The 23,721-nt window shown below is 33.5% G+C and overlaps 1 protein-coding gene and 1 non-coding gene across 2 annotated transcripts; one reads left to right on the top strand and one right to left on the bottom strand.

Moving 5' to 3' along the window:
- Positions 1–8,313: 8,313 nt before the first annotated feature.
- On the bottom strand, positions 8,314–8,419 carry LOC146927408 (small nucleolar RNA R71). The gene has a single exon (XR_015009223.1). It is a non-coding gene; the product is annotated as a small nucleolar RNA R71 (small nucleolar RNA).
- A 2,464-nt stretch (positions 8,420–10,883) lies between these two features.
- LOC146927407 (uncharacterized) lies at positions 10,884–11,705 on the top strand. The gene has a single exon (XM_085708150.1). It carries the CDS (start codon positions 10,897–10,899, stop codon positions 11,596–11,598), a length of 702 nt encoding a protein of 233 aa, XP_085564276.1. The 5' UTR covers positions 10,884–10,896; the 3' UTR covers positions 11,599–11,705.
- The last annotated feature ends 12,016 nt before the right edge of the window (positions 11,706–23,721 follow it).

Here is a 23,721-nt window from a genome sequence, read left to right as displayed (position 1 = left end):
ATCTATTAGTGGTAATCCCTTCTCTAATTCTATGCAAAATTGCTTATTTGAAATAAGTGATTATTGTGAACTTAATTCTTAAAATTCGTGCTCTTGTTATAGTGATATGTTTGGGTATATGAATTCAATGATAATTGAGTTGTTGTTGATGAAATTGCATGTTCATGATATGTATAAATGGGTACTTTGTGAATTTTGCTAGAATTGGTGAATTGTGATGTTGTGTTGTTGAATTGTGGTTGAATACATGATTATGAGTTGTGATTGTTGTTAAGTGTTATTGTTAATGTCATTTCATGGAATGGGTGTTGATAAGTTGAGTTGTTGTTGTTGATTGTGATGATTTTGAATGAATGTGAAGTTTGAATAAAATAAGTTGTTTTTTGACTTTTTCATCTACCCCCGAATTTGAAATGAAAACTGGTATTGATCGGTGCAGAATTGGTCTTAGGTGTAAGCATGAAAGTTGTAGGTATGGATGTTACCTTTCTAATGGCGTTGGTTTGACTCCAAAATGATTTTTAGAACTTGAGTTATGGTCAAATTACTACACATAGGTCATAGAAATTTCATAAAAATTCACTATGACTCATAGTGAATTTTTATGAAATTTCAGCATAACTTTTTCTTTGATCCGTGAAACTTACTCAAAATTAATATTGGGTTTAAAGAAGTTATTAGAGTGTGGAAATGAGTATTTACTTATGGAGTTGTGATATTAAATGATATGATGATGTTGCTTGTGAAATTTGGTTTAAGTTGTGAAGTTTTGCGATTTGTGTGAAAAACGAATAATAATTGTGATACTTGGTGAGTTGATGATTTGAAACATATGTTTTACTTGATAAAGTTGTTATTGTGAATATGAATATGTTGATGGTTTGAGAAATGGTTTTGGGTGGAATTGAATAGGAGAAAACGGGTTTTTAAACTAAAATCTCGTTTTAAGTGATTACATGAAATAAGCTATTTTTGGCATTTGAACTTGAGGTGTTTGAGTTTAAAATGATGTGTTATTTTTCTATTTTGATTCATATTTTTGATGGAACATGTTTTACTTACTCAACTTTGGATTTTCTAAATGGTAGGAAGCTTGGATTTATGGCGTTTTCGGTTTTCGAAAATTATTGGAAAATGGACTTTTTGTGAATAAAGATGATTGTATGCTTAGTCTACAGTCCTAATGGACTTAGGAGAAGTATGCAAGGTTGGTGCAAAGCCATGGTGTATTTCGAACTCGATTTTGGTAATATGGTGGCATAGAAGAACTTAGGACTTTTCCCATATGAACTTGAGTCAAACTTTGAATTGAGACTTGACGTCTTGTAAGTGGCTTACATTCATAATTTTATGACTTTTAAAATTAGTTGTGAGAGGTGTAACACCCCGTTTTCCCAACATAAAAATTTCATAATAAAAATCAGAGTTTCTCAATCATAACGGAATGTCACATTCTTTTCTTAAAATCATAAATTGAATAAATAAATATTTATCCTTCAAAATCCAACAACGTAATTATTTTAAACTTCGCAGCGGAATAGTTTCAACAACTTAAACATAATCTTTGGAACAAGGGCCTCAACATAAAATCTTATAATATCTTGGTTCAACAATAGCTCTTGGAAAATTCATAAGGTAATACGTAAGGAACAGAAAACAATGACAAAATTCTCATCCCGTTACGTATCAGAGCACCTAAGACACACACTTGTGAGGAGTCCATTCACGACCGCAACTAGTCTTGGTTACCTGCAAATTACTCATATAAAGAGCAACATTTTCAAGCAGAAGGGGTGAGATTTCACAAACAACAATATTAAGCATATAATTCATCAATTACATTTAACAACATAAACATCATCAACATATGATAATAATAATCATGTAACATCATATCATCATCATAAACAACTTCATATTAATCATCGACATCAGCTTCATAATCAATCATCAACATCAACTTCATAATCAACTTCGTAAATTAATCTTTAACAACTTGACGACTTTGACTCGACTATGTAACTTCAACTCGACTATGCAACTCTTAACATCTTAAATCATCTTGACAATGCAAATGCATGTGGTACCAATCAGGACATCAAGCCCCCAACATATTTGAGCAAAAGCTGCAGGGCTTCAAGCCCTCAACTTTTAATGAGTATGCATGGACTCAACATCTTACATCTTAAACATCTTGAACATCATGAACATCTTATACGACTCCAATAATTTGGACGACATCTTACAACTTTACAACTTAGACCGACATTTACAACTTTATGACATTAATGGTCAACAACAGCAAAACAACAACATATGCAGCAAATAGCAGCTCTTATACATCATATAATCATTAAAGAATGAATCACATCAACATAATCATCATAAGTAATACTTAATGTGCATATTTAACAACATCAATAACTTTCATTTCCTAACCCAAGGTCATCTCAAGACTACACGTTCCAAAAGGATCACAAGGCAACAATTCAAGGCAACCTACCACTAGTTAGACTCATCACAACATAGGTTAAATACTCTTAACACCTTAATTAAACTCATCGTATACAAGCTTTGAAGTTTGGAGACAATCCATAAGTTTTGGTTTAACTTAGAAATAGTTATGCTGAATTTTCATAAAGTTTTACTAAGAGACACTTGGAGTATTTTCATCATAACTCAAAATTTAAAAATCATTTTTGAGCCAAACCAAGACCATTAGAAAGCTAACACAATTATCTAAAATTTTCATGTTTACACCTAAGGCCAATTCAAAACAGAAATGTGCGAAAAAACACAAGAACGCAAAAATCGAAGTCCTGACAGCACGCAAACGAATGCACAACAAAGCAGTCACCCATGACGGGCTGCCTTGCTGCGCTCGGGCGCTGGCAAGCTGCGTCCAGGCGTGGGCTGGCAGTAGCTAGTGACCTGCGCTGCAGCTCTGTGCAGTCCTGGTTCTTCCCCGGTTTTACCGTTTCGTCCGTAAAAACCTAACCGTTACCCCGATTCCAATTCCATTTTCGCCTACGCGTTCTATTCGACAAATCCTATCATATTTTACTAAAAAATCATATTTTCAAATCTCCAAAACAGCTTATCCAAGAATCACTTATTTCCCAAAAACACTTAAAATCACTTTTTCTCAAATCTCAATTTTCATCAACTCAACCCCAAAACTGGTTCTAATTAATGTACTATGAAAGTTCTAAGGTCTGAACACTGTTTTCCTACATCAATTCAACGGGTTTCCATCATCTAATCAACAATTTACAACTTCTAACCCTAATTCCCAAATTCTCACAAACTAAACCTACAACAGGTTAGATGCAATTTCAGAATCACAAACTTAATATTACTGAAAGATCGTCTCACCCTTACCTTAGAAAGTAGAAATTGCAACACTTCTAGGTCTTCTCCTCTTCTCTTGACTTTTTCTCCCTTTTTCACCAAAAACTGATCGTACGCGTTCTGTCTTTCTAACCTAACTTCTCTTAGATTGATTGGCAGCAAGGTTCTACAGACTTCTCCTTCTCTTTGTCTTCTCTTCTCTTCTCTTCTTTCTAAACCTTGTTTTTTCCAAATCCTTGTTTTTTCACATAATAATCTTTCAACATAATCTCTCCTCTATTTATATTACTAATTATTCTTCTTAAATCTAATTAGGCCCAATAACTCTCTTCTTTCTATTTCAACCCCCAAATCTACTTATTCTAATATTTATTATATTTCTCCACTAAATATATTCTCCCACTAAATATAAAATAGGGGTTACTAATAAATATAAACACACAATAAAAATAACACTCATCAAATAAATTAATTAAATTATAAAAAGACTCTAAACTCAATAAAATAAATAAATAAATAACAAGGAGGGCGTTACAAGAGGTCTTAATGAGTTTTAACTTGTTTTGTTTTGAAAGTGGAAATATTTTGGAAAAGTGATAAAGTGAGACGAACTTTGTGATTTTTGTGACTTCGTCGTATTTGACCGGTGAAACGTACATGTATACTCTACTGCACTTATATGTAGTCTAAGTGTATACATAGTTGAGGCACTAGAGTTTGTTTACTTGGTTTTGGTTCAATTGTTTCAATTGTTTTAAAGTTGTATAATGATAGACGAACTTTGTCGAAAATAATCTTTAAGACCAAATACTTGGCAAATCTTTTGTGGATAGTTTGATATGGTTATATGAAGATGTATGAATGATTGATAGGTGTTGAATATGATGTTTATCGTAGTATGGTGTATTATCTCCTTTACATGGATTGAGATAAATTGTATGGAGTTGTTGAGTTGTAATAATGTTGTGATGTTGATTAGTTGCATATATGCCAAATGATGTTGATATTTTTGGTGACTGCATATATGTTAAATAATTGTGATAATGATTATGTTGATGATGATGCGGTGATGACTCCTTATTTAATTGTGACATGTTGATTGTGTGGACGTAAATACTTGATAATGCAATTGTTGTTGAAGTTGTTCAATATAAATGGAGGTTATCCTTTATATTGTTGTTGAATGTATATGAGGTGATTTTACATTGTCGAGTCTTTGCTTGTATGTCCATGCATCATAGTCATGTTGAGTTGTTGATGTTGTAAAAGGAGGTGCACTTTTACATAGGTGAATTGTAAGAGGAGGTGTACTCTTACATATGATGTTCTGTTGGCATCTTAAGGTGACGATCTTGTTGGTGACGGTACCGCATGCATATAGGTGTCATGTATAGGTGCATTTTACATGAGTCTTAAATGTCTATGTGACTTGGTAAATTTGTGCATTGGCGAAATTGCTGAATGTTGTGACTATGTGGATTGGTGTATATGTACGTTGGTAGATTTTGTTGATGGTTGTGAATAATTGAATAGACTCTAATTGTATGTCTTACTTGCTTGTGCGCATACGCTTGGTGAATCTATTTGATGATAGTTATTTCGGTAATAGTAATGAGGTGCGAATTGTATACGTATATATATGATGTGGTGATTTCTTTGATAATGATGAGTGCTTGCTTATAACTTTGAAATGATAAATTGTACTTGTTGAGTTAAGTATGCTAAGTGAAGAATAAGGTGAGTAATCCTTCCATTAATTGATGTTGATAAATGATGAGCTTATGTCGATGACTTGATTAGAGATTGAATATGCTTTCTATGCTATGTTAGTTGTGATAGCATGATGTGTATGGGGTGGGGGATAATATTCATGTGATGTTAGTATTCTAGGAGGGATGGGTATGTATATGTGTTATGCATGAATCCTTGAATGCTTATGTTTGTTTATGTTGATTATGATTGATGTGAAGCTAACCCCCAATGGTCTGTGGTGGACCGCCTACCTGTTTGTATGAATGGGTAGACGGCGTGCATGTTTAGTTTTGTTGCTTGCTTGGTGAGTGCTTGAGGATAGCGGGAGCTACTTGTCTATCTGTTTTTCGATGTCTTAGATTAGGCTCTGATTTAGGATGTCTGTCTTTATGATTATTCTAGTTTGATTATTCTGATTATGTTATGTTGATCGAGATTGTGCCCATTTGTAGGATTTAGAGATTTTATGTATTTGGAGTTTATGACATGTACACTTGGAGATGTATATCCGCTGCGTAGTTGCTTGAATTTTTATGCATGTTGTGTTTTGGAGAAATTTTGTAGACGTGACATCTATTTTTTGAATAATTGTATTATTCGCGTGTTTTATCGCTTTAATAGAAAGAAGGCGTTACAGGGTATGTTTTTCTATTGTATTAATATCATGTTTGTGGCCTTGTGCAACTAAACATCTTTGATTAGGGTTCTAAGGTGAACCTTTTCTTATTTGTTGGATTCCATTAATGAAGTTTTTATTCAGTTACCTTTTTCTTGTATCCGATTTAATTTATTCATGCCTGTGCTTAACACTTTTTCAATATAGAATTTGTATCGGTAATCTTGAGAATTGACCCGTATAGATTAGTAGGATTAACAACTCGAAACTCTTCTTCTGTTCATGGCACTGCTAATTGCTTATTTCTTAACTCTAGTTAATGAAATTAAGTATGAACCATATGTTTTATTATTCTTCTTTCTGGAAACGCCGTAATTTTAACTAGGTTAACTTACCACACAAGTTTTCGGTAGGGTTAATAGGAGTTCTAAAACCAGGTTCTTAAATCATAAGTGGACACCACATAACTGATGTTTTACTAAGTTAATTCCAACAAAGACAAAGTGGATTCAAAGATTCTTTAATCGTCGTTAAATATTTGAATCACAAACATAATCTCGCATTTGGCAGGGAAATCAAACCCTACAACCTTCTTTTAAACTCTTTTCTTTTTACTCTTTAAATAAATTTTGCTAATTAATAAGTTGAATGACAATCTCTATTGAGACGATAAACTTACTACTTTATTACTTGTTACGATATGGTACAGTTGCCAATTTCGTCCATCAAGTTTTTGACGTTGTTGCCAAGGATTGTTGATATTTCGACAAGTAATCGTTGAAACTTATTTTTATAAATAATTAGGATTAGGTCTAGATAAGTTTTTCATTTATTGTTTTTAATTTTCCATTTTTATTCTCTTTTAGTTAGGATTAGCCATTTTTTTTAGTAGTAGTAGTAGTAGGTAGTTTATTTTATTTCATTACTTACTTTAGGTAGTATATGTTTTTAGATTAGGTTAGTTTTGATATATTTTGTTTTTTTTTCTTTCGCACCGGTTTTTGACCTACCAAAGTCGGACAACTAATCCGACTCGTGCGTAGAGGCATGCGCACTGGCCAAGCGTTGTTCCCCCTGGGAATCGAACCCGGTATTCCCCGAGTATATATCTTGTTTTTAGACGAGTTTTATTCTCTTTCCATTTCTTATTTAAAAATACCAAAAATACTTTTTTTGTTTTATTTTAGGCTAGAATCTAGGATAGATTTAATTTTTGTTATATATATATATATATATATATATATATATATATTAATAATTTATTTCCCTTTGTGCTTTATATTTTATTTTTCTCTTGCAAGCTCTTGTTAGAAAAACCCTTGCGAGTTATTATATGCGTGGTGCAGGTTCAGGTACCTTGTTATTTGACATCGATATAGACAAAACTGAAATAGCGCTCCAGAAACACATCCGGGAAGCGAGAGAAGCAACAGTTGTTCCATTGCCAGATTTGAGTGATTTCTGGTCCGACGAAGCAACGGTTGTTCCATTGCCAGATTTGAGTGATTTCTAGAGGTGTAAGTGGTTCGGAAAAAATCAACGAAACCAAAAGTCCAAACCGAACCAAACTGAAAAAATATCCGACCTTGTTTGGTTCGGTTTGAAACCGATTTGAACCAATCGAAACCGATCTAGTTTGGTTTGGTTCATTTTTTTCATTTCAAGTTTGTGAAACCGATGAACCAATCCGATGATAATCACACTCCTTATTTTACTAATATTGTCCTACCTCACACAAACTTATGGTTAGACCCAAAATTAAAGTCCAACATAAAATACTTTTTAATCCATTTACTTTCTCTCATCATCATCTTCATCTCATCTCATCCATCAGACTCTTTCATTTCTACTAAAAAAAACCCTAGCCGTCAACCACACCAAACCCATTGTTCATCGCCACCGGTCACCGCTGAGATCGTTCATCTCTTGGTTAGTTTTATAAAAAGTTGTTTGAAAAATAGAGAAAATGAAAAAATAAAATATGAAATACAATTATACAAAGTTCTATGAAATATTTTGTGAGAATATGAATTTTTTTAATTGTATTTTTAAACAAACCAATCAACTGAACCAATCCAAACTGAACCAAACCGATTAGTTTGGTTTGGTTTCTTTTTTGAAAAATAGTGAAAACTGAACCAATCCAAACTGTTGAAGATTTCATCGGTTCAGACATTTTTTTTTGACTAAAAACCAATCCAAATCGAACCTTTACACCCATAGTGATTTATATTCCATGCAACGCGTCACATTAGGAGACTACAAAAGATTAGACAACCTTGATGAGGTTGCTCAAGAGTTTCAACCGACGAACCATGTTTTCTTTGATATAAAAAACTCAGTTTTCACTACTCTAAAAGAGAACCAATACTCAATTAAGGAAGATGAGGATTGTAACATTCATCTAACCTATTTTTTAGAAGCTTGCAGCACCATTAACCAAAGAAACAACTTAGGTTTGTTGGCTATTCCCTTAAGGGACTAGCCAAAGATTGGTTGAATGCACTTTTTAGTGGTAGCATAGCGACTTGGGACTAGCTAAAGAGGGCCTTTCTCGGTCGCTTTTTCCCAACCACGAAGTAAATGGTAAAATGAAAAAGGAGAGAAATCTCCAACTTTCAACAAGATGACAAAGAGAACCTCGATGATGCATGAGAAAGATTATAAGCTGCTACTTAAACAATGCCCTTGGCATAAATTATCTGAAATGGAGGTAACCCTTATCTTTACTAACGGTCTTAAGACCCAAACTAGAATGCTTATATAGATGCTTATGCAGGTGGTTTTATAAAGAAAAAAATAGTCGTCGAAATTAAAAAAATAATTGACAACATGTCGTTAAACGAATATAAGACCCAAGGTAATGACAGGAATGTTGTGAAAAAGAAAGAAGTTATGAATCTCGAAACCCATGACGCTTTACTTGCATGTCACAAAATTCTTGGCGATAAAATTGAAGCAATAACTAAGAAGTTGGAAGCACAAGAGGTGGCTACGTTGTCAACCATTGGCATATGATACGACTTTTGTGAGAAAGCTCATGAAACCGGAGAGTGTCTTCCAGCAAGTTTGGGGTTATCCGAGGAACAAGTGAAGTACACAGGAGCTGTTGTTAGACAACAAAGGTACCCTTTCTCTAACAATTTTAATTCTGGTTGGCCCAATCGTCAAAATTTCTTTTCAGGTGGAAACAATTATTTTCAACTATCTCAAGCCACCAATTCACAACACCACAAGAAACGTCTTGAGGAAAATCTTGCCAATACATGCAGACCACTCAAAGTCAAATTAATACGCTCTCTCAATGAAACAAGATGAATCTAAAAAAAACATCGAGGCTTCAATTAAGAATTTGGAAACTGAAATTGGCAAAATCTCTACACAACTTGCTAATCTTGAAATCTCAAGAAGTGATGAGTGCATATTGGAGGTGAATCAGGAAAGTGGTCCAAAAGAATCTGACATTCAGTGGCGGATCTTCTAAGGGGCAGGTGCCATGGCATCCCCCAGAATTCCCTTATATACTATATTAGTTGTAATATATCAATAACAACTTGGTTGTTGTGGTGGTAAGGGGGTGCCATAAATGGGTAAAGGGTCGCGGGTTCAACATTGTCTATCTAACAAGAGGTTGTGGGTTCGAATCTTCGAATCCCATCAAAGCCCATCAAAGATGTTTTTTTAATACAATTTTGTAAAAATAAAAGAACAAATATGTCATGTTTTTTTAATACAATTTTGTAAAAATAAAAGAACAAATATGTAAAAAGAACACTAGATAGACAATTATGCAACTAGTAGGCTAGTTGTTATTTATTGTTAGTTCTTAAGACTGTTTAATATATATTCCATAGAAGTTTGACACCCCCAACGAATTTTTTCAAGATCCGCCACTGCTAGGAAGATGAAAAATAAGGGTAATGTTGAAGTATCGAAGACAATAGTTGAGGAAGATAATGACATTGAAGAATGCAAGACTCTTGGTGTGGGAGTAGAAGTTGGTGAGCATCAAGAAAATGAAAATATTCAATCATCAAAGCTTTAGAAAGGGTTAAAGTGAATATGCCCATCAAAGAAATGGTCGAAAAGAGTCCTTATGGCATGAAGTTTTTGCAGGAGATCCCAAAACTGAAAGAGAAGCCATCTAATGAAAAGTTTACTTAATTCTCTAACCCAAAATTGTTGTGTTGTTTATGATTTTCAAGCACCACGACAGCAAGGAGATCCTGAATGTTCAAATGTCCTTGTTACCATAGGGGACGTTTTTGTAGGAGACGTTTTGTGTGATCTGTGAGTAGATGGCAATCTGAGGCCACTATCCACTTTCAATCGGATCATAGGATTAACATTAAGACCTCGTTTTATGAATGTTGATCTTGCATATTTATAGTAAAACAGAAACTGTGGGTATCATAAGAAACATGATGATTGATATTCTACTCATTTTGGTGTAAATTTTGGAATTTTTGGATACCAAAAAGTTTTTTACACGATAGAAAATTGTATTTTAACTTTGTAAAAAAATTGTATTTTAATACATTCTCCCCCTAAAAAAAAAAACTATGACATTCTCAAATTTGTTGCGTCCAAAATTATTATAAAAATTCCATACTATTTTTAGAACATTACCCATAATATACTTATGAGATTCGGTTTATTTTACACTCTTATTTTCTAGAATTGAGATTAATTTATGAAATATCAAAACTTTTTTTTTTGAAGAGTTTAAATTTTTCTGAGATTTTTTTAATTTTTTTTTTGATGGTGAAAAAAAATATAATTTAAAAGAATCTCAGAAAATTATATATATATATATATATATATATATATATATATATATATATATATATATATAAACGATTTGAGCCTAAAATATCTTTCACGAAAATCTCTTTTACAAAGATTTACATAGGTTATTTGATCTTGGACAACTTTTAATTCAAAGGCATTTTATTTAATTATATGATTTTTATTTTTTGGATATGGTTTAGTTATATGGTAGCCTAAAAAATTTGCAACAAGTTAGGAGTTTTAGTTAATCTTTCCAGTCTTACTCATATCTATCCAATGTCATACCCTAGTCTTACTCGTTCCCTTGAATTTATGCATTCTTTCACGGAACAAACCTTTGATTCTACGTTTTCTCTCTGAGTTCTTTCACAACCCATTAGAAAAGAATGAACGATTCTGAACAATCCACACAAAGTCTTCCTCTTCCAATGCTAACCCCGTTTCAAAGAATGTTTGCCCACCCAAATATTCCACCACTTCAACAACAACCATTGCCGCTAACCTTGAATATCCCTCAACCATCACATCCTCCTCCACCACCTCAAGATGTTGTTGATAACCATGCTCCTGTTCGTTCTCGCCGACGTGGGCCGCCTCGTAACGGACCAATCCCTATCCCATTCATATGGGCTACCGACCGCCGAGCGAAAATTCATAGCTTGAACCATCTTCTCCAAAACAGAATCTTTAACATCACTGGTGACGTTCAGTGCAAGAGTTGCCAAACAAAGTTCCAGATGTCGTTTGATTTGGTGGCGAAATTCGATGTAATCTCCCAATATTTGGTTACAAACTTCAACACCATGCATGATAGGGCACCAGAGACTTTGATGTATCCCAGATTGATGAAGTGTGTGCATTGCAATCAAGAAAACTGTGTGAAGCCGGTAATTGCTGAGAAGAAAAAGAATATCAATTGGTTGTTTCTGCTGCTCGGACAAATGCTTGGTTGTTGTAAGCTTGAACAATTGAAATATTTTTGCAAGTATAACAACCATCATCGAACAGGTGCCAAGAATAGGGTTCTTTATTTGACTTATCTTGAACTTTGCAAACAACTTGATCCTTCCCTACCCTTTTCCTTTTGATGTTTCTCGTTGACTCAAGAATTATGGTATTGGTAGTATTATGCATAGATGATCTAAAATTAGGGCTAGGGTTTTTCTATTATGATTTTATGTTGGTTTTATTTTAGGTTAGGTTTAACGTTTCTGGTTATTTGATTTTGTGATTTGCAGACTCTATTTTAATGAATTTATATATAGAATCGTATTTCTCATGGGTTCACCAAAAGTACAATATTAATCTGTATATGATTTTTGTATATGTTTTTTGTTTCTGAATCCGGTTGAATTCTATATGTATACAATGATACTTATCAAAGTATATGTGTTGGTGATTTATGTATACAACGATCCTTATGGCAGTATATGTTTTGGTTAATTCTATTCTTTGATCGTTAATTAGTCTATTTTTTATTTTTATTTTTTACATTCAGGAATAATCGATGTCCTTTGCATTGTTATTCTTCTTGTTTTTTGTTTTTGTTTACTAGTGTAGCTATTCAAATATCATGAGTGAAAGAAAAAACAAACTAGGTACTTAATGAGTTTGTTAGGGTTATGCCTCAAAACAATAAACTTTTTACGATTAAATTGATTAGCTAAAAAAAAAGGTTTGTTACAATTATGCGTGGACAGAAAAAGTTTGTTGCAATTAATCAGTAAGAAAAAGGGTTTTGTTTTGGTGTAATTTGAGAGAACTTGAAACTAGTATAATTATCTTCATATGTTTCGTCTATAAAGGAAATAAAAGAAATTTTCAAATGAAAAAAAGAGACTAAACCATCTCTACAAAAGACATTTGTGAAGGGAAAAGACATAAAAATCTTAGCCTTTCTTTTTGACGGGGTCTTCAATTTCTTAAAAATATACTTTAGTATTTGTCAAAAACATAAAATTAAATACTTTAGTTACACTCCCTCTCTTATGTCTAGTACAATGAGTAACTCATTTGTCAATCTATAGGTAAGAATGATACAGATGAAAAAAAAGTGATTAACATTACAATAAAACTTTTTAGTTACAAAAAAACAAAAACATTACATTAAACCTTGGCTCTAAAACCCATTCCATACAGAGCTTGCTCTGGCTTTAAATGGGGTCTCCGCAAGTGGGCGGTGAGATTGATCCCCTCAGATTAGTCAGTCCTTGGATCGGATACCGAGTTTTTAAAAAGAAAAACTTGCCTCTAAAAAAAGGAAAATGCTTCTTTCTACGAAATGTCATTCCACGAAATCCACGGACGTTTGTTAAATCCAAATCCGTTTACAACCACTACCCTCTTTGTATTCCACCAAGTACCAACTTAACTACCATTCAATTTTTAATTAAAGGACACGTATGCATTCTTAGTTTTCGTAGGCGTATTGATCGTGGTATATAGCATGATTCCTAAAAAAATACATTAAAACTTAGAAGAGTCTTTCTTTTTCCGTTTCTTTTTGGTTGCAAATGGCGTATTACATTTTTTTTGGTTGCAAATTGCGTATTACAGGACCGAGAGTTTATTTATCTTGATCAATTCTTACCTAGTCACAACCCTAAATCAAAAATATTTAGACACACATACATAAATGGAGAGAAATAAAAGAAAAATAAATTAGTCATATCATTTTTTACTTTTGTTTTAAAAATTTTCTTATCTATGTGTGTGTGCCTAAGTCATTTTTATTTGTGTTTGTGACCAACTTAGACTTTCTATATTTGAATTGAATTTACAAGTGTGTAGTCCAAATGTCAACCTTGCTATTTTTCAGTAAATTTTATTAAAATTATAATTTTTTTAATGTTCAACCTTGCTATTAAAATTACTCGTGTATTTACCCGACGTTGCTCAGGTTAGACATATAATTATAGATGACCAAAATCTTATATGCATGATATCCGCAAATAAAATTGACCTCAGAACAGTACGAGATGAATATCTTAATGGGTACACACAAATAGAATAAAATAAATCATATTTTAAATACTCGTAAATTAATAGACGCCAGGTGGATGAAATTAACTAGATTTACTAAAAAATAAACACATAGAATAAAATAAACATTTTTTAACTACCTGAACTCGTAGAAATCCGAACACCTTATTAAACTAGTAAAACTATACAATTGTCATATTGCTTAAATAAAAATCTTGTTTTCATGAATTATTGGATTTTCTAATTAATGATTTTCATTTGATTTGTAATTTGTTGTTGTAACCCGTTTTTTGCTAGGATTATTTTATTTAATTATTATATGTGTTTATTTGTTTGTTTGTGTATTTGTTTGGATTAATGGTTTTTTAGCCTAGAAGGGTATTTTAGTCATTTTAAGACTAAGGGTATTTTGATCATTTGGTGAGTAAGGGTAAATTAGTAATTTTATTGGAAAGGTTATTTTTAGTATTTTGTTGTGAATAGTTATTTTTACTAAGTTACTAGCAAATTGAGGTAATTATTTCGAGATGGTAATTATTCGATATTTTAGCGAATTAATGAGTAATAACTTTTTAGAATTTGTTAGTAAGAGTTTTAGGTCCATTGTGAATGTTAAAAACATAGTCCATTGGAGAGTAGTATATATACTTGACTCATGAAGGAAAATTAGGGTTAGAAACATTTCATTTCATAACAAAAGTCAAAGAGGCTGCAGAGAGAAAGTAGAGAGAAGAATAGAAGAGGAAGAACTTGGAGAAGAGAAAAGCTAGAGCTAAGGAGCTAGAGGGGAGAGTGAAGTCATAACTAGTGAATTTGAAGTTTTGAGGTAAGAAGGATATAACTATTTCATCAAATAAGTTATAATCTCATTTTTCTACGTATGGCTCCTAAGTGTTTTTGTGTGAATTATGATTTTTATGAATTTTATGTTGATTTTCGTGATCCTGATTGATGTGTAGTTATGAGTATGATGAATTTTATGGAATTGATGTGTTTATATGTTCAAGTTCATAGTTGATGTTTGAAATAAGTTGTTTTGGTGATTTTTGCTCAATCAAGTGTAAATCATGTATTTGTAAGTGATTATTGTTCAAACATGTTTCTAATCACTTGATATATGATTATATATGTTTGTATGTTGTTGGGGTTTGAATTGTTAGTGTTGTCTGAGAAGTTTGGATGAAATTGTGAAAATATGAGTTTTTGGTGAGAAATGAGTTTGATGTTGAATTTGTGATGAAACGATGTTGTGAATTCATGTTTCTAAGTGTTTTGATTGCCTTTTGATATGTGTGTTGTAGTATGACTCAAAATTTGTTGGATGAAGAATATTGTTGCTAAAAATATAAAAGATTTGTTTCAAATATATTTTGTGATGAAAATATATTTATGGACAATAAATATATTTTTGTGCCATATGAAGGAAGATTTGATGCAAATATATTTTGAAAGAGAATTTTGATGCTAATATTATTTCACCGAAGGAGGAAAAAAAGTATCTTCAGCATATCCGTTCCAAATTTATGAGTTATATTTCTCTATAAATATAAACCTTGTATCAGATGTAAACATCGAGAGAGAGAGAGAGAGAGAGAGAGAGAGAGAGAGAGAGAGAGAGAGAGAGAGAGAGAGAGAGAGAGAGAAAGAGAGAGAGAGAGAGAGAGAGAGAGAGAGAGAGAGAGAGAGAGAGAGAGAGAGAGAGAGAGAGAGAGAGAGAGGGAGGAGGCTGAAAACAAGGGTTTAGAAGCCAACACAAAAACTAGGGTTTGTTGAGTTTTCTCTTGGCAACAAAAACTAGGGTTGGGATTGATTCACCTTGGGAAACACTATTAGGATTGAGTCTCTTGGTCATGGGAAGAGATTGAGACTTTGGGTAGAATTAGGTTTGAAGACTAATTCTTGTAACCTTTTTGATATCTCTTTGTAAAGTTACTAATCATTATAATGGAACGGAGAGCTGCTCTCTCCCCCAGACTAGGTCAGTATTGGACCGAACTGGGTAAACAAATTTCATGTGTTCTCTCTTTCTTTCTCTCGATGTTATCTACTTTTGCTTGTGTTGATAACTGTCACCCACTTTGTTTTAGTTGCTTGATTATTTTGCTCCACACATCAAATATTTTGTTGATGTGATTTTTCAACGACTTTACAACAATTGGCTCCCAGTGTCTTGTGTCTCGGGAATAAAGTTTTGAGAGATGTCACGAAGGAACCTACCGCAATATCGATGTTGTCAAAGTTGGAGTCATTGTATATGACCAAGTCTTTGGCTCACAGGCAATTCCTAAAGCAACAACTCTATTCATTGAAGATGGTGGAGTCAAAGGCCTTCATGGAGCAACTAACGGAGTTCAACAAAATCCTTGATGATTTGGGAAACATGGAGTATGTGGGTGTTATACCCTAATTTTGGACCTAAAAATACTAGCTCAATTCTTCTTTTCTTGCATTTCAAGTCATTTGAATTTGTCTCTGATTAATTGCATTTTTCTCTGCATATTATTTCAATGTTATTTGCAAAATTCATGAAAAAGGGCATTTTAGTCATTTCCTACGTTAAAATTTCTTTCAAGTCTTTGAAAAATTGTTTGAGTCTCTTCAATTGGTTTGTATAAGCCTTTGTTTCAATCTCATGTCAAAATCCATTCCAAAAATATCATTTGAGTCATTTTTTGAGTCAGTTTAGCCACTAGGGGCATTTTAGTCTTTTCGTGTGTTAAAACCCTGTTTAAATTCTAAAAATTGTCTCTGAGTCGTTTAATTTGCTTGTATAAGCTTTTGCTTAAATTCCTTGTTAAAAATCATTTTAAAATTGCATTTGAGTCGTTTCAAGTCGTTTTAGTCCCTGGGGGCATTTTGGTCATTTCACGTAAAATTTCTGATTCATTTTAATCTGCTTTGTTGCTTTTAATCGTCTCGCTTTACGTTAATTTTCAATTTACTTTTTCAATTCAATTTTAGTTTTAATTTTCATTTTGGTCCTTGTACTTTTGTTATTTGCATTTTAATCCCTTTTTTTAGTTTGTTAGAGTCAAAGTCAAGGTTTGTTACAAGTTAAGTGCCACATGGCATCACATCATTGGTCCAAGCATTCCCACATCACCTATAAATAAGTCAAGGTCATGGTCAAATAGAATTAACTAATCATTTTTTTTCTTTCACAAATTTTATTTTCAATCATTTTCCACAAAATACAAAAACCACAAAATCAATTTTTCTTTTTCCCTCTTTTTTCCTCCACCCTAACTAACTTTCTCCACCACTTCCTCCACCCTAACTAACTTTCTCCACCACTTCCTCCACCCTAACAACCTTCAACCACCATCAAATTTCACTCCAACCTCCATAACCACCACATTCAACCTCCATAATTTCCCAAAACCAACACAAACCTCACAAATTCCAAATCGGTGCGGAAGAATAACGTTCACTGTTCACGCAAATTCACTGTTCACGCGTATTCACTGTTCACGCGAATTCACTGTTCACGCAAGGCTACTGTTCACGCGAATTCACTGTTCACGCAGAAGAAGAAAAATCACGGAAAAATACCGGAACCGCGTGAGGGAAGGGCATTACGGCTAGAAACGCGGCGGTTGAAGCAAATCGGACCGGAATCACAAGGTAACCATCTTCTCTTTTCCTCTTTTCAAGTTGTGTTCAAATTGTTCCTCAAACTTCAAAGTTAGATCTACTCCGATTGGTACCTCATTTCAAAAAACTAAGCTCGGATCCGTAACAAGCATGAAAATGGATGTTTAAAACTCTAAAAAAAAATTGAATCCGAGCTAAAAAAAAATTCCGACGCGGCGGTGCCGCCACCTCGCGGTGGTCGGCCACCGCGCCGGAGAAGGGGAGCCGATCGGAGAAGAAAGGGAGGAAGTGCAGACTCTCTCTCTCTAAAATGTTTTAGAGAGAGAAGGAAAGAGGAAAAATGAACCCAAAACCGGTTCAAAGCCTTATATAGGCCTTTGAACCGGTTCGACCCGCTCCAAACCCGGCCTGTTTGTTTTTTAGCCCAGTTTCCATGCTGTTACTAGGCACACCCCCCTGTTTCCTGCATCTCTTGCTAAAAACTGCTATATACACCCCTGCATGCTTATTTTTGTACTATAAAATTCCTCAAAAATTTCTATATGTTCTTGATCATTTTCTTGGCATTTTTGTGATGTTGTTATGTGTTAAATCTTGATTAAAAAATGTGTGGTATTTTCTTGTCAATTGTTTACTATTTTTTGTTAAAAATTGTGAAGTTTTTATATGTTTTGTGTCTAAAAATTCTTTAAAAATTCTAAAAATTTTCGTACACATTTCTTGGTAGTTTTGTGGTATTTTTGTAATGATTCTAGCCTATTGAAAATTGATAAAAATATATGTGGAGTTTTCTTGTGATTTTATGTTACTTTTTGTTAATTTCTTGTGAAATTCTTGCATGTTCTTGATTCTAAAATCTTGCTATGATATATTGACCCTTGGTATGAGAATTTACAATGTGTATGCCTCTGATTTGGTGCTATTCTTTACTGTTTTGGAATTTGATTTGTTAGTTTCGTGTTTTACAAGTCATGTGAATATTTCTATGCAAAAATAAAGTGTAAAATGTGCCTAAAAGTGTGTCATAACTCTTGGTTTGAATATGTGCCTATAATTACCACATTGTGGCTGCAATAAAGTCTCTTGAAAAGTGCTATGATGAGAGAATTATAGGTCATGTGCATATTGAGAAGTTATGGTAAACTTTTAGTATATTTTAACACTTTATTCTTGTTGATTTTACCACTTTTGTTTAACACTTTCTTGCCTTATTTCTTTATCCTCTTGCATCTTGTGATACTAACCCTTTCATTTCATATTTCATACATTCCATAAGCATTTCAATCTCCATCTCACATTCTTGGTTTTTATCTTCCTACACTTTAAAGTTCATGCAAAATTAGAATGTAAAAAAACTTAGGAATTGTTGTACTTTACTTTTATGCAATTTTAAATTCTTGCAAGACCATAGAATGTATCTAGGCCAATGATGTAAAGGACAATGGACTCTAATAATGTACACCGACACAAGCACCGACACATGCACACACATCACTTTAGGCATATGGCTTAGAATATGCATGTTTAGATGTATGTTTAGGATTGTATGTTTAGATGAATGCTTAGGATTTACACTTAGAAAAATCAATTTTCCAAAAAAACTTGAACAAACATCACTCAAATATTTTTCTTAATAAACCTTGGGATCAAAATCCCATTGAATTTTCCTTTTCTTTTCTTAAATAAACCCTTAAGGAATTTTAACCATACTTAGACCACATTTTGCAAATAACTAATCCCACCTCACATTTTTCCAATCTCACGCCTTTAAGGCCTCTCAATCTCCATTCTTCAAAATTCCAATTTTCAAACTTAAAATCAACCAACAAAAACAAAAACATTTTTGGAAGAGAACTACGATGGATTTGATCCCTTAAACGGGTACGTAGGCAAGGAACCAAAATTCCTTCAATTCAAATAAAATAAAAATTCAAACACATTCTTCTCCCTCCAATTCTTCACTTAGAATACTCTTAGGTTTAATAACATCTTTTCAAATAGCATTTAAAAATAAAGCGCGAGCGTAGAAATTAAAGACGGTTCCTATAGGTTACTATAGTCGTTATGGGTGCCTAACACCTTCCCGTAGCGAAAACAACTCCCGGACCTCGATTCTCAAGGGTTTTGCTTACTTTTTCCCTTCCCAAGAAAAAATAAGATATCACCGGTTAAAAAGGTTCAAACGTAATCAATGTTTGACACCCGAAAACCAAGATAAAACAGCGGGTGCTTTGGTGGTGTGTTGTTGGGAGAATGAAGAAGGTGATGCTTCCCGCCTTGTGAATGATTCCTAGTAGAGCGGTGATCGTCTGGAGAGATGTTAAACACTCAACATCAGCCTGGAGAGGCGGTGGGAAGAATACTTATGGTCAGTCTGAAGAGGCGGAGTGATGACACTAGGTCATATATCACTTTTGTTATAGTTTTATGTAATTTTAGTCGAGTTCAGGTGATAATGCATGAGTTATGAGCTACAGAAAGTGTATTCAAGTGCACAAGCAAAGGAAGCATCATACTACGATTTTATGCATGATACTATGATTTTGGAACGTCCTGAAGAACTTTTGTTACTGGAAAAATCATACTACGATCTTCAAGCATCGTACTACGATATAAAGGAGCGTCTGAGGGAGATCTGCAATTAATGAGGCATCATACTACGATATTAAGCATCGTAGTACGATTTTTGCGAATCATAATTTTTCTTATAAAAGCCCAGCTGCATTCTGAGCCAAGGGGTTGAGATTTTGGGGAAAGAAACTGACTTTTGGAGCAGGAGATCTGGAGAGAAGGTTGGAGACCATCAAAACTCATATCCGGTTACCAATTTCATGTAATGAATCCTTCTTTTATATTAGTTATTTATGCTTAGGTCAAGAGATGATTCTGTTCTAGCTCATGTTTATGTAACCTGTAACTCTTAATCTTTATGAATGCCATTCTAGTTTATTCAATATAAATTGTTCTTAATGCTTTTATGATTCTGACTCAATATAACTGATTTTAGAGTATATATGACTACTGACGCTAGCGTGTAACTCTGACATATTTATACTGCTCGATCTAACGGACAATCTAGGGGTGGAGCGTTGTTAGGTTGTGATAATTGAATTAACGGACTTAAAACCTTTGATGATTATAGGTTCACCTAAGGGATTAGGAAATTATAATCAGAAAAGAGGGCTTAGGATCAAGGGATTGACCTAAGCTATTTTGTTAATTTGTCGTTAACTTTATTGCGTTCGTAGACTTAAGAAACAGGTTGCTAATATGAGCGATGTGCAGATGAATCGAATGACCTAGTCATCTCTCCATATCATTTCTCAAACCAATTCTACTTGAACCATTTTTATTTTAACTTGCAAATCAAACCAATTGCCTCAGTGCACCCCTTATTTTACAAACATCCTTAATAATAATGACTTTCCTGGGTAGAAGTTGAAACAATCCATGTGGATACGAATCTTATAAATTTTATTACTTCGATATAAGTTAGTACACTTGCTAATTATGCATCACAGAGGTAAGAATACTTGTGATCAACCTTTGTGATGGAGTTTCAACGTGAAAGACATAGTGGGATGTGCGCATTTTCTAGTTAAGGTAGAGAACGCTCAGCTTGAGGTGGAGTTGAACACACCGGGAATTGTACGACTATGGAGACCTTGGGTGCTATGCTCTAGTTGTGAGCAAGGATATTCTTCATGAAGACGAAAGGCTTTCCGGAGTTTGAAGAATGTATAGCATGGCTTGTGGGATTACCCTAAAAGACCAAGGGTGATTGGTTGGAAGGAGAAATTCAAGGAAGCGGGAGACGTTCCGTGGTTGAAGATGTTATGGTGTATGGATGCAAGAATCTTCAAGAAGGCGGAAGGCATTCCGCTGGTTGAAGAGGTTGAGTGGAAACTTGTGGAGCTACTTGGTGTAGTTGGAAGCAAGGGAAAGAGCAGCAAGGTGATTGATGGTTAAATTGGCATCATCACTAATTTAGAGTTAAGGTGGAGAATGTTGTAGTATGACTCAAAATTTGTGGGATGAAGAATATTGTTGCTAAAAATATAACAGTTTTGTTTCAAATATATTTTGTGGTGAAAATATATTTATGGACAATAAATATATTTTTGTACCGTATGAAGGAGGATTTGATGCAAATATATTTTGAAAGAGAATATTTGATGTAAATATTCTTTCGCTGAAGGAGAAGAAAAATGTATCTTCAGCGTGATATCCGTTCCAAATTTATGAATTATATTTCTCTATAAATATAGACCTTGTATCAGATGTAAACCTCGAGAGAGAGGGAGCTGTAAACGTGGTTTTACAAGCCAACACAAAAACTAGGGTTTGTAGAGTTTGCTCTTGGCAACAAACTCCAGGGTTGGGATTAATTCACTTTGGGGAACACTATTAGGATTGAGTCTCTTGGTCACGAGAAGAGATTGAGACTTTGGGTAGAATAAGGTTTGAAGACTAATTCTTGTAACCTTTTTGATATCTCTTTGTAAAGTTAGGCATCATTATAGTGGAACGGAGAGCTGCTCTCTCCCCCAGACTAGATCAGTATTGGACTGAACTAGGTAAACAAATTTCATGTGTTCTCTCTTTATTTTTCTCGTTGTTATCTACTTTTGCTTGTGTTAGTAACTGTCACCCACTTTGTTTTGGTTGCTTGATTATTTTACTTCACACATCAAATATTTTATTTGTTTGATTTTTCAACGAATTCACAACAATCTGTTAACTAATAACAAAGTTTGTTTAACGATTTTGTGTCAAAGGGGATCAAAATCTAGGTTTTTGGGGAAAAATTGTATGAGTTCCCGAGAGGAACCCGAAATCTAGGTTCCCCTGTGCTGGAGAACTCGCCATGCGAGATAGCAGTCGCCGTGGCAAGTTGCTCATGACATAACTCATGGTTTTGGGTGTCCCGGGCAGTTGGGGCCGTTTACGGACATCCCTAAGTGCTTCTTTTGATGTGATTGATTGTTGTTTTCACTTAAAAACCTACTGGAACATCAATTGGATCGGATTAAAATGGTTTTGATGAATTGGAATGAAATTTAGTTGAAAAAGGTCAAGAACGTAAAATTTTCCAAAACTTGTTTTTTTTTCTTCAAATAAAACGATGGAGTTATGATTTGTTTTTTGTAACAATTAGTTTGGAATGATTATGTTAGGTATATATGAGTTTCAAACTTAGTCTTACTTTGAAAATAAATTTCTTTTGAAAAATGAGATGAACTTAGTGAAGTTTTGGAAATAACTGGAATTGAGCTATGATGTGGATATGTATGAACTACTATGATATTATGTGATATATGAAAATGCTTTTGTTTTCGGTGAATTATTTGGAAAAAGATGGTTTTTGTGAAAATAGACGAACTTTGTCTAAATGAGATTTTATGATCGGATAACTCGCAAATGGCTTTGTATTCATGATAATAGGATAGAATAATAATGAATCAATGATGGTTGGGTGTTTAATATTATGAATGTCATGATGTGATTAGTTTTGTGCTTTATGCAAAATGTGATTTTGAAACGTTATTGTTTCTTTGAGATGATAATTGTTGATGATGATTATGATGATGATTTCTTTGGTGATTTTAATTTGATGACTTGATGATGCCTCTTGTTGAATTATGACTTGTTGATTGTGTGGATGTAAAAACTTGATAATTGAAATGGTGTTGAATTTATGAAAAATGTAATTAGAGGTGTACGTTACATTGCTTTAGTGAATATATTAGTTTGGTGATCTATGCATTGTCGAGTGTGTTGCTTGAAGTCCATGCATTCATTGTCACGTTGAGTCTTATGAATAATGTAAATGGAGGTGTACTTTTACATTGCTTTGGGGAAATACGTAAGTGGACGTGTACTCTTACATGGGTGTGGATTCAATACGGTAAAATTATATTCGGAATCCAATTGGTACCACATGCATCTAGAAGAGTCTAGAACATTGCATGCATTTGATAATTGATGAAAACATGTCATATTTGGTTATGTGAATTTGTGATTATGTGTGTGAGTGAAATTTAGCGAATGTTGTGAACAAGTTAACAAGGTAAATTTGTTGTTTTATTGTGCTTGTAAGCTTGATGAAAATGTTGATGTGGAAATTCGTTGTTGAGTGATTTAATTAAATGTCAATTCATTGATCTTTGAAAATGAATATGTCGCTTTACTTTCATTGATTATATATTATTTGTGGAATATTATCTAACCCCCAATGGTCGTTTGGTTGACCGTCTGCCTTATTTGTATGAATGGGTAAACGACGTGCATGAATGATCTTTTTATTGCTTGTGAGACGCTTGAGGACTAGCTTTGGAGCTACCTCGTTTATTTTCTTTTGAGTCTTAGTTAAGGCTCTAATTAGGATGTCAGGCTATGTTTATTTACTTTTGTCTTTTGAGACTTGTTGGTCATTTATATTTGAGTCTTGAGATTCTATTTGATGATGAATTATAAGACCTATGACATGGTTATGGAGAACTGTTTATGTTGTTGAGATTATTTTTATATTGTTGTCTTCCGTTGCGAAATTTTTATGAAAACCGCTTATGCATGTTTTGGGAAATGAAGGTGTAACATCTAAACTCTTTTGAAAACAATTATTTATTTTGCAT

Source organism: Medicago sativa, chromosome 4 (genome assembly GCF_051527215.1).
Source record: "Medicago sativa cultivar Bolivia chromosome 4, Bolivia_mono, whole genome shotgun sequence".
Classification (NCBI taxonomy): Eukaryota; Viridiplantae; Streptophyta; class Magnoliopsida; order Fabales; family Fabaceae; genus Medicago; species Medicago sativa.
The sequence above is the reverse complement of the archived record's forward strand: the minus strand, read 5'-3'. Positions and strand labels throughout refer to the sequence as shown.

Coding starts and splice junctions, on each gene's coding strand:
- LOC146927407 (XM_085708150.1), top strand. CDS start 10,897: ATGAACGATTCTGAACAATCCACACAAAGTCTTCCTCTTCCAATGCTA.